The 12355-nt window shown below is 37.7% G+C and overlaps 1 protein-coding gene across 2 annotated transcripts; it reads left to right on the forward strand.

Moving 5' to 3' along the window:
• The first annotated feature begins 11113 nt into the window (after positions 1-11113).
• LOC107527563 (ubiquitin-conjugating enzyme E2 D2-like) lies at positions 11114-12029 on the forward strand. Of its 2 annotated transcripts, XM_016200344.2 has the most exons (2): positions 11114-11122; positions 11709-12029. In XM_016200344.2, exons 1-2 carry the CDS (start codon positions 11114-11116, stop codon positions 12027-12029), a joined length of 330 nt encoding a protein of 109 aa, XP_016055830.2. The 2 variants fall into 2 exon arrangements, with proteins under 2 accessions (XP_016055830.2, XP_016055832.2); XM_016200346.2 differs by lacking the exon at positions 11114-11122 and having other exon boundaries at positions 11574-12029.
• The last annotated feature ends 326 nt before the right edge of the window (positions 12030-12355 follow it).

Raw genomic sequence — 12355 nt, forward strand, 5'->3', positions numbered from 1 at the left:
TCATTAGTTGTTATCAGCATATTCGGATTTTCTACCTCTTCTCGATTCAGCTTTGGAAGTTTGTATGCTTCTAGGAATTTGCTCATTTTACCAACGTCCAATTTGTTGGCATGTAGTTGCTCATAGTATTTTCTTACAATTATTTGTATTTCTGTTGGGTTGGTTGTTATATGGCTTCTTTCATTTCTGATTTTATTTATTTGGGTCCTCTCTCTTTGTTTCCTGGTGAGTTTGTCTAAAGGCGCATCAATTTTATTTATCTTTTTAAAGTATCAGCTCTTGGTTTCATTGATTTTTTGTATTGTTTTCTTAGTCTCTATGTCATTAATTTCTGCTCTGGTTTTTATTATTTCCTTCCTTCTGCTTCCTTAGGGCTTTTCTTGCTGTTCTCGTTCTAGTTCTTTTAGCTGTTGTGTTAGATGATTCATTAGATCTTTTTCTTGTTTCTTGAGATGGGCCTGTAATGCTATGAATTTTCCTCTCAGAACTGCTTTCACTGTGTCCCATTGACTTTGGGTTGTCTGTTCATTTTTGTTTTTTTCTATGAAGTGTTTGATTTCTTCCTTGATCTCCTTGGTAACCCATTCATTGTTTAATAGCATGCTATTTAGCTTCCATGCATTTGAATGTTTTTGAGTTTTTTTATAGTGGTTGATTTCTAGTTTCATGGCATTGTTATCCAAGAAGATGCCTGATATGATTTCAATCTTCTTGTAGTTGTAGAGTCTTGCCTTGTGCCTTAACACGTGATATATTTGAGAATGTTCCATGTTTACTTGAGAAGAATGTGTATTCTGCTACTTTGGGATGAAATGTTCTGTAATTAAATCCATCAGGTCTAGTGAGTCATTTAAGGTCTGTGTTTTCCTGTTGAATTTTTTGTCTTGATGATCTGTCCAGTGCTGACAGTGGGGTGTTAAAGTCTCCCACTATGATTGTGTTGCTGTCAATATCCCTCTTAAAGTCCAACAAGAAATTTTTTTATACATTTAGGTGCTCCTATATCAGGTGCATAAATATTTATTAGGCTTATTTCCTCCTGTTGGATTGATCCTTTTAATATTATGTATTGAGAATCTTTGTCTCTTGTTATGGTCTTTATTTTGAAGTCTGTTTTGTCTGAAATAAGAATTGCTACTCCAGCTTTCTTTTCCTTTCCATTTGCATGGAATATTTTATTCCATCTCTTCACTTTTAGCATGTGTGAATCTTTTGCTCTCAGGTGGGTCTCTTGTAGACAGCATATGTTTGGGTCCTATTTTCTTATCCATTCAGCTACTCTATATCTCTTGAGTGGACCATTTACTCCATTTACATTTAAGATTACTATTGATATCAATTTATTTAATGCCATTTTTACCCTTCATGCTGATGTGCCTTTCTCTCACCATTCTTTCCTTTTTTAGAGCAGCTCTTTTAGCATTTCTTGAAATGCTGATTGGGTGGTAATGAACTCCTTTAGCTTTTTTTTTTTGTCTGGGAAGCTCTTTATTTCACCTTCAATTTTAAATGATAGCCTTGCTGGATAAAGCAGTCTTGGTTGCATTTTGTTGCTTATCATTACTTTGAGAACTTCCTGCCACTCCCTTCTGGCTTGCAGAGTATCTGTTGAGAAATCAGCTGTTAGTCTTATGGGAGTTCCCTTGTAGGTCACTGCTTGTTTCTCTTTTGCAGCCCTTAATATTTTCTCTTTGTCCTTGACATTTGCAATTTTAATTATGATGTGTCTTGGAGTGGGTCTCTTTGGGTCCTTTTTTTTTTTTGAATTCTCTGTGCTTCCTGATCCTGTGTGGCTTTCTCCCTTGCCAGCATAGGGAAGTTTTCTGTCATTATTTTTTCCGCCGAGTTCTCTGTCTGTTGCTCTCCTTCCTCCCCCTCTGGCACTCCTATAATGCAAATGTTGGTGTGCTTCATGTTGTCCTAAAGGTCCCTTAGACTATCTTCATGTTTTTTAAGTGTTTTTTCTTTTTGCTGCTCTGATTGAGTGATTTTTTCTACCTTGTCTTCTAAGTCACTTATTCTGTCCTCTGCTTCATTGAGCCTGTTTTAATTCCTTCCAATGCATTCTTTATATCAGATACATCATTGCTTATCTCTGTCTGAGTTTTGTTTATGTTATGAATCTCTTTTTTCATGTCTTCACAATCTTATCATCTAGTCTCTTAAGTTCCTTGACCATCTTCATAATCAATACTCTGAACTCTGTTTCTGATAACTTGCTTAACTTCATCTCATAAAAGTGTTTTTCTGATTTTTCCTTTTCTTTAATTTGAGGGTTGTTTCTTTGTCTCCCCATTTTGGTAGGTCTTAGTGTTTGTATCTATATATTGGGTATATTTGCTGTCTCCCAGTCTTGTGGGCAGGGATTTTGTATTGTGAGACCAGTGGAGCCCAGAGGTGTGTTTTCCTTATACTTGTGAGCTCTTTGCTCTAGGGGTGTGTCTTCTGTGGGTGTCCCTTTTGTGGCTTCTTTGGGTTCTCCTGTTGTGGTTGGGTCTAAGAGTGTGTTGACCAGTCCTTGGGAGGACTCTCCTCTCAGGTTGGTTAACTGTGTGTCTCAACCTTCACCTCAGCATATAAGGTGTTGCACGTGTGCTGGTAAGGCAGGACAATACACAACTAAACTTCCGGGAAACAAAAGATATCTTACAAAATATCTTGACAGTCACAATGAAAACAACCCACGTGAAAATAGAACTGGGAAAGTGGAGGGAGAACACAAATTCTAGAGAAAAAAAAATAGCTTTAAAAAAAGAAAGAGAAAGAAAACTAAACCTTAGAGAGAGAGAAGTATACTGTTGTTAATAGTGACTAAAATTTAGAAAATAATAATAATAAACTAAAATGTAAAAAAATAGAGAAGCTACTGGGAGATAATAGAGGCAGAGAAAAGATTCTGAAAGAAGGACTAGGAAACAATTAAGGGAAAGAATGGGAAAAGAATAATAGTTGAAAATGAAAAACTAAAAATACATTAAGTAGAATAAAAGAAACTAACAATCGAACAAAAGACAGGAAGACACAACGGAAGAAAACAAAAGAAGGAAAAGAAGAAGAAGAAAAAAGATATGCTAATGGATCGAGAGAAGAGACAGAGATAAAGCCTGGGTAGGGGAGGGAGTCCAATAAGAGATTTGGGGAAACTATAGATTGAAGCAGTAAACTTGTTGGTTATAATGATAAAGTCCCAGCTGTTAGGCAGGAATACCAAGAAAGTCTTGATATTAGAGCAAGGATAAAACAAAACAAAGTAAAGAAACGTAACAAAACAGAAAAACAAAACAAAAAACAAGCCAAGCAAAACAAAATTCTTTAAAAAAATAAAATAAGAAAAAAATTTAATTAAAAAATTTTTTTAAAATCATTATAAAATTTAAAAAGAAGAAAGAACAAATAATTTTTCCCTCTCTCTCGTCTTCCTAAGGAAAAAAGAGAAAAACACACAAACACAAAAAAGCAGTCAATCAGGTGAGTTTCTTTTGGGCAGGTTATGTTGTCTGCGGATCTTTGTTTTGTATGTTGATTTCCGTTCTCCTGGAAGGTACTTGTGTATCAGCCAATGTGAGGAGCTTTCTAGGTTTGGCTCTGGTGTCCTTAGGTAGATGGTTGATCTGAGGCTCTCCGTGGAACACCTCATCTTGTCATCTCTTTTGCAACTTTGTAGTTGCCTTGTCTTACTTCAGAGTCTTCTGTAGAGTCTTTAGGGTGCAGGGTGGCTAGTGTAGCTCTGGGTATCACTCCCCTTATTTAGAGTTTTCACTGTCAGGCACTCACTCTGACGGAGTTAGTCTCTGCTCCACAGCCAGCTCCTCAGTCTCTACCTTACCCTGTCCTCTGATTCTAGTTCCCTATGCACTGGCTTGCTGCAGTTTCAGATTGATTTCAGCCTGTTGCCTTTTCTGTATGGGCTGTTTCAGCAGCCTGGGCTCAGTGGGTTTGGTTAGAGAACATTCCAATGAGCTATTTGCCTGCCCAGCCCCCAGCAGGGGTTTTCAGCGTTTCCTCCAGTTTCCAAACAATAGTCCCTGAGAGTCTTATTCTTATAATGTCCTCCCATGAGCTGTTTTCTCTTCCCCCTCAGGACTATGCCTTGTGGGGGTATCTGGGGCCTCAGTGAGCTGGACCAGCCCCTTTCCTATTGGGGGTGGTGCTCCCAGGCTGCAGGAGAGGCAGGCAGGCTCTGCCCCTCCCTTCCCAGCTCTGGTTGGCTGGATGCACTTAGCCCACCCCTCAGTCTACTGTGCAGACAGCAATCCCAGCTTCCACTGGCCTGTCCACCCAGTGCACGCCAGGAAGGTGGGAGCCAGTTCAGAGATCAGAAACTAAAAAACACACAAAGCAACACACAGCCAGAGAGTCTGCCTTGCAAGGTCCAGCCACCCTCATGCCAAGGCCCCCAGCAGGAGAAGACCCAAAGTCAGCTCCACGCAGCTCACCACACCATTTATCTCAGCATAGCTGGGGCAGCTCCACTCGCCACCACAGGACCACTCAGGGCTGGTCACAAATCCCAGATTCTCCATACCAGGAGCTCAGGACAGGGGCGCTCTTCTCCCCTTCCTTGCTCCACACAGATCAAATGCTTTCTGGGGCCCAATACAATGCCTTACAAGGAGGCAGAAGGTCCCTGTGTGCAGCTGTTCAGTCCCAACCTCTGGTCCCTTACTACTCTGGTGCCACGCACTTTGGGACAGCTTTTCCTGTGGTTGACACCCTGAGCATTAGATGCTGGTCTCGTCCGCCATTAGAAGTTTTATTTCCTAAGAAGGCATGTCCCCTCCTTGCCGACTCACTGCTCCCCGGGTCCCTCTGCCTTCTACGTGGGGCACTCCTTCCCCTCTCCTGTGCTCCGGGTGTAAGATCCCTGCTTTTGGACCCTGGTCCCCACTCCTGAGGGGAGGGAACTTTGCAGCCTCCAGCACAGGTTTCAAGGGGGACTCCTTTTTTCTGTGCCCCACCCTTTATTACCAGACTCTATGATGTTTCTTCAGTGCTCCCTACTCGAGCTCTGTCCACTCAGGTATGTTTCTCTGATTTTTCCAATTGGCTACATAGTATTTTAGGAGTAAATTGAGTCTGTGTCTGGGAGCAGGGGAGCTCTGCTGCTTCTCACAGTGTTGCCATCTCTATATTTCTATACAGAAAATTTTTTATATGTTTTTGAATTTTCTAGTTTTTTTTAGCTGTTTATTTCTAGTTTCAGTCTATTGTGATCAGAAAATATACGTTATAAATTTCAATAATTTCAAATTTATTAAGACATTTTATTGCCTGATATGTGGTATATTGTAGAGAATGTTCAGTGTGCAAGTAGAAATTCTGACACTGTTTGGTGATATTTCTGCACATGTCTTTGAGAATAAATTGTTATGCAGTGTTTTCAAATCTTCTTTCTCTTTGTTGATTTTCTGTCTGATTTTCTATCCACTATTAAATGTTGGGTATTGAAGTCTATTATTATTGCAGAACCTTTATATCTTCCTTCAATTTTGCTTCATTACTTTGTTACTTTGATTTTTTTTGGCTCATATGTGTTTATAATTATTATATTTCTTTGGTTAATTGACTCTTTTATCATTTTATAATGTCCATCCTTGTCTTTTGTAATAGCTTGTCTTAAAGTCTCTTTTCTGTGATAGGGTAGTCATCCCATTTATTTTTAGGTCATTTATGTTTAAACTAAAGAAAGATACTAAAGCACTTACTTTTTCCATTTTGGTATTTGTTTTCTTGTTCTTACAGCTCTTTTTTACCACATTTTACCACTATTTTCTCTTTCTAAAGTTGATTTTCTGTAATGACATACTTGATTTCCTTCTCATTTCCATTTGTTTATACCCCATAGATTTTTCTTTGTGATTATCATGGGAATTACATAAATAATTTTAACTTTGTGGTGATCTATCTTAAATTGATACCAATTTAACTTCAATATCATACAAGTTCTACTACTTTACAGCTCTTCTTCCTGCTGCTTTATGTAATAAACTATATCTCAGTATATTGTGGCTCTGTTTACATAGATTTTTAATTATTTCTTTGTATTTATATTTCAACTATTGTAGAAAAATTGAATGACAAACTAAATTGCAATAGCACGGTTTTGAAATATCTATTTATATAGTTATCTTTACCAGAAAACTTTACACTTTCATATGATTTTAAGTTACCACCTAGTACTATCATTTCAATTTGAAGTGACTTCTTTAGTATATCTTGTGAGGCAGGTGTAGTAGTAATGAACTCTCTCAGCTTTTGTTTTTCTGGGAAAGTCTTAAAAATTTCCCTCATTTAAAAAAAAAAAAAAAGTTTGCCTGATATAGAGTTTTTGGTTGATAATTTTTTTTTCCCTTTCAGCACTTTAAATATGTTATCCCACTACTTTCTGTAGTTCAAGATTTCTGCTGTCACATTTCTAATTAGTTTTATTATGATTTGTTTTAAATGATAATATGCTTTACTCTTGTTGACTTCAATATTATTTGTCTTTTCCTTTTGACATATTTATTACAATTGTCCTTCTGGCTCAGTAGCAGAAATTAGTATTTGAGCCACTTCCTACTGACTACACCACACCATTCTGAGGAAATTATGGATCATAGAAAGTAAAAAACACCACAAAATTTCCTGTTATTTTGAATATATTTTTTCTTTATTATTTGATTGATTGTTATAAATATTTACAGATATGCTATCTTATTGATGTTACTCTTCCCTAATACATGTTGATACTCAATTGTTAAGTACATGCACATTGTTGATTTTGTCTTTTTGCAAAATTATTATATTATGTAGTATTTCTCTTTATCCCTGTTAATTTTTCTTGCTCTAATGCCTGAATTTTGTATTAACTACACAAAATTTTTAATGTTTTTTTGTTTGTTTGTTTGTTTTAAATATATCTTAATTGATTTCAAAGAGAGGAAGGAGAAGGAGAGAGGAACATCAATGATGAGAGAGAGTCGTCATTGATTGGTTGCCTCCAGCACACTCCCAACTGGGGATCAAACATGCAACCCAGGCATGTGCCGTGACAGGGAATTGAACCACAATCTCCTACATCCTAGGTCGATGCTCAACCACTGAGCCACACCCAGCCAGGCCACAAATATTTTTATTGGTTTTGCATGGTATCTTATTCTTTATTCTTTCAATTGAATTTACCTTTTTCTTTATATTTAAAATGGGTGTCCTATACTCAATGAACTTAGGAGAACTTCAACAGCATAAAAAAGGACTCTGAAATCATTAAAAAGAAGGAGTCAGAAATGGAGGATACACTAACTGTAATGAAGAATAATTTACAGGGACTCAACAGTATAGTAGATAAAGCCAAGAATCATATCAGCAATTTGGAATATCAGAAAGCAACAAACACCCCATCATTACAGAAAAAAAATCCAAACCAATAAAGATAGTGTAAGGATCCTCTGAGACAATTTCAAGTATATAAACATTTGCATCATGGTAGAACTAGAAGGAGAAGAGAAAGAGCAAGAAATTGAAAACCTCTTTGAAAAAATAATAACCTGGTGAAGGATAAAGACATACAAATCCAGAAAGTTTAAAGAGTCCCAAGCAAGATGAACCCAAAGATTCCCACACTGAGACACATCATAATTAAAATGCAAAAGGTTAAAGACAATCGCAAAAGCAAAAGAAAAGCAGTTGGTTATCCATAAGGGAGTTTTCACAAGCTTGTCCACTTATTTCTCAACAGAAACTGCAGGCCACAAGGATTGGCAACAAATATTCAAAGTGATGAAAAGCGAGGACCTACAACCAAGATTATTCTACCTAACAAAACTATCATTTAGAATCTAAGGACATATAAAAGGGAGAAAATGAGAGACATCTGTAATATTGTCAACCATAAAAAAGAAAAGAAAAAAAGAATCTAAGGACATATGGAGAGCTTCCCAGAAAAGAAAAAGCTAAAGGAGTTCATCACCACTAAACCAGTATTACATGAAATGTTAAAAGGTCTTCTTTAAGAAGAAAAATAACATAAAAAATATGAACCATAAAATGTCAATAAATACATGTCTATCAACAATTGAATCTTAAATACAAAATAAATGAACAAGCAGATCAGAAACAAACTCATAAATAAAGAGAACATTTTGATGGTTGCCAGATAGGAGGGAGGTTGGGGGGATGGGTGAAAAAGGTGAAGGGATTAAGAAGTACAAATTGGTTGTTACAGAATAGTCATGAAGATGTAAACTACAGCATAGGGAATATAGTCACTGATATTCTAATAACTATGTATGGTGTTAGATGATTATGAGATTTATTGGGATGATCACTTATTAAGTTATATAATGTTTAATCACTGGGGTGTACACCTGAAACTAATATAATATTGTACATCAACTGTAATTGAAAAAGAAAAAAAATAATTGAAAAATAATAAAGTGCGTATACTGTAGGTCACATAGTTGGCTGTTATTTTTTTTTCCATTTTAACAGTGTCTTTCTTTTATTTGGTGTATTTAACAATTGATATTCAAAGTAATTGTTCTATAGTTGGAAAAAAATCTACCATATTTGTTACTTTTTTATATCTGTTGCCCTTGTTCTTCGATTTTTATTTTTTTGGTCTTCATTCTTTTTGTGCATTCTTTGTTTTAATTGAGCATTTTATATGATTCCATTTTCTTTCTACCTTAAGAAATAAATTGTTTTCTCTATATTTTATAGTGGTTGCTCTAGATTTGACAATATATTTTCAACTATTATATGCTCACTTTCAGGTAACACTATCTATATTATTGGTTAATGCACGTGATTTTTTTTTCTTTTTCTCTTTTTTTAATTTTAATTTTATTTTTTCAATTAAAGTTGACATTCAATATTATCTTAGTTTTAAGTGTACAGCATAGTGGTGAAACATTTATATAATTTGTGAAGTGATCCTTCCCATAACACTAGTACCCATCTGGTAATATACATAGTTATTGCAATATTATTCACTATAGGGATGTACTTTGCATCACTGTGACTATTTTGTAACTGCCTTTTTGTATTTCTTAATCCCTTCACCTTTTTCATCCAGCCAATCAACTTCCCTCCCATCTGGCAACCATCCATTTGCACTCTGTATTTATGAGTCTCTTTATTTTGATTTTTTAGATTTCACACATAAGTAAAATTATACAGTATTTGTCTTTCTCTGTCTGACTTATTTTACTTAACATACTATCCTCTAGCTTCATTCATGGTGTTGCAAATGGTAAGATTACTTTTTTAAATGGCCAATTAATATTTAACTGTGTTCACGTTATGTAAGTTTCATATTTTGCAATTGTCCCATAGTTTTTGGATGTTCTGTTCCATTTTTTTTTTTTTCTATTTGTTATTCAGTTTGGGAGATTTCTATGGACATATCTTAAAGTTGAATGATTCTTTCCTAGGCTGTGTTCAGTCTACTAATGTGCCCATCAAAAGCATCCTTCATTTCTTTTATAGTATTTTATTCCTATTTCTTTTAAATTATCTTTTAGAGTTTCTATCACTCTGCTTGCATTACTCAGCTGTCCTTTCATGCTATCCACTATTTTCATTAGACTGTCAACATACTGAATATAGATATTCTAAATTCTCTGATAATTTAAAAATCTGCTATATCTAAGTCTGATTCTGATGCTTTCTTTGTTTCCTCAGATTGTGTTTTTTTTTCCTTTTAGCATGACATTATTTTTTGTTTAAAGCTGGACATGAAGCACTGAGCAAATGGAACTGAGGTAAATACACTTTTAGTGTGAATTTATTTTATTTTAATCTCTCAAGGACTTGGGTCATGTATACTGTTTGCTGAAGCTCTAGATGCTAGAGGTTATATTTTTCTGCCATGTCCTTGTTTTTGTTCACACAGCTATTTTGGGGTTTTCTTAGAGAATGGCTCTTTCATAGAGTCAGAATCTTGTGTTTCTTTCAGCTGTTAACTGCTGTTATTATACAGCGACCTTATTGATGTTATGGTAATGTATGTAATGGTAGGGAAGCATTCTATAATGCTATGGGGAAGTCTCCTTGTTTCAGGAATCCTATACCCTGTTTTTTAACATTCACAAGTTTTTCTCAGATTTTCCTGCCTTATATAAGACAGAAAAGCTAGAGGTTGTAGCATTGGCTATTTCCCTTCCCACAGGTCAGCTTGACTCTGATAAAAATACTTCTCTCTGAGGGCAGGCATTTGTTAAGAAGAGAACACTATGTATTTCAAATGGTTACTTTTCCCCTTTCTCTGGTAGAAGCATAAGGTGACTTTTCTCTGACCTTCACCTTGAGAATCTAGTAGGGGCTCCTGTATGTAAAACTCATAAATATTTACCCTTCCTCCCCAAATTGGGCTACCAGGAATTTCTATGTCTCAAGCCAGTCCCTGCTAAATTTCCTGTAATTTTTAATTATCCTTTAAGTGTTCCTCTGAGTTGCTAGCTCCTTCAGAGGTGTTGGCTTTCTGTAACCTCTGATTCTGTGTGTTCATATGTCTCTCCAGTTTAGGGGTCACTGGTTTGCCCCATGACTTCTTTTCTATGACAGATTGAGCAATTGTTAATATTTAGGTCTTTTCCCCCCAACTTTTTTTCTTGTCAGCATGGGAGTAAAGACTCCCTAGCTCTTTGTGTAATGGAGTAAGAACTGGAAGTTTGCCTACATGTTTTTAATGAAGGTTGTGCAATAAAGACAAATAAAGATTTTGAAAGCTTCTATGTAAATTCTAAATGAATGGTTCTACGTGTATGTCTTGTTTTCTCTGACAGGGGTGGAGGGAATTCATTGAACTGCTCTTATATATTGGGGTAACTCTCAGAGGTGGGTAGTGCCTGTGATCCAACTTACCAGGGCACAGCACAAGCACTGGGTAAGCCAGGCAGCCTGGGTTCCCTCCCATCTCCCACCTTTATATCCTTTACCCCCTTCCAGGTCTCTATCCCTCCACCCCATACATTCCCTCCATTGTTTCTCCTGCCCTCCACCCCCTTCTACTCCCCTCCACTCCCCTCCATTCTCCTCCATGGTCCTTCCTGCCCCCCACCCTCCTCCATTCCTGCTACTTCTTGACCCTGCCCCCGCACCCCGACACTCCCTTGGTTACATCATCAACATGACCCCTGTGACTTCACAAAGTGGATCCCCTTCTGTTGGCAAACAACCCAAAGTGCACCGCAGCAGTGAGCAGCAAGATCAGGCGGCCCTGAGCAAGAGCAGCCCTGTCCCCTGGCGGCGGTGTCTAGAGGTGGTGTGGCCTCTGAGCAGCAGAATCCAGGTCAGGACAGTTGGGAGGTGGTGGCAGTGGGGCGAGTAGGGTGGCAGCGGCAGCGGCAACGGCAGAGGAAGGGGCTTTGTGGGACACAGATGTCCTGTAGCCCACCAGTCCCACTGGGTTCCTATGTCTCCTTCATCAACCTTCCTGTACACCACCATCCCTGTCCCTCGTCACCCCTTCCACCCCAGAGCCAAACTTTATCAGCTTATCCACGGTCCTGATGGGTTGCTGATCCCCCTAACCATGTTCTCCTTCCACCTTCTACCTATCAGGAAGCCTTACAAGGAGGATCGGCCCCATGGCGCGGTCCCTGGCCTTAAAGCGCCTCTGCAAGGAGCTCCTCAACCTTTCTCGAGACCCCCTAGACCTGTGTTCGGCTGGGCCAGTGGGTGAAGATATGTTCACATGGCAGGGAGTTATATTGGGGCCCAAGGACAGCCCTTACCAGGGAGGAGTCTTCATCCTAAATATGGTTTTCCCATCGGATTACCCTTTAAAACCACCCCAGGTCCAGTTCAGTACCCCAATTTACCATGTGAACATAAACCATAATGGGTATATTGGTCTGGCCATACTTAATTCTGAGTGGTCACCTGCACACACAGTTTCCAAAATATTGCTGTCAATCTGTGACATGTTATGTGATCCCAACCCACACGATATTCTGATTCCAGAAATTGGGAAGATTTACATAAACGATAGGCCAAAGTATGATTTCATGGCTCAAGAATGGACAAAGAAGTATGCTATGTAATTTTAAAATAAATGATTACACAATCACCTTAATAAAACAGTTCATTCAATTGGTTGTCTTTTGCCTGCTATGTATAAAGCAACATTTCGCCATCTTTCTGGGCACAAGTTTTACACCTTCCACATCAGGGTGTGTGTGGGAGGGGTGGAGGTAGGTATGTGGTTTGGGGAGCTTTGGAGGTGGGGCAAGTTTGGGGGGATGGATGACTGTGAGACAGACCAGTTTTAATCTTCATTTTACTAAACACTTTCTTTACAGATTTAGGATTGGGAAAGTAAAAACAAGGGGGTGATATCTTTAGGATGAGAGCAGTTCTACCAATAAGT

The sequence above is a fragment of the Miniopterus natalensis genome, chromosome X, assembly GCF_054644295.1.
Source record: "Miniopterus natalensis isolate mMinNat1 chromosome X, mMinNat1.hap1, whole genome shotgun sequence".
NCBI lineage: Eukaryota > Metazoa > Chordata > Mammalia > Chiroptera > Miniopteridae > Miniopterus > Miniopterus natalensis.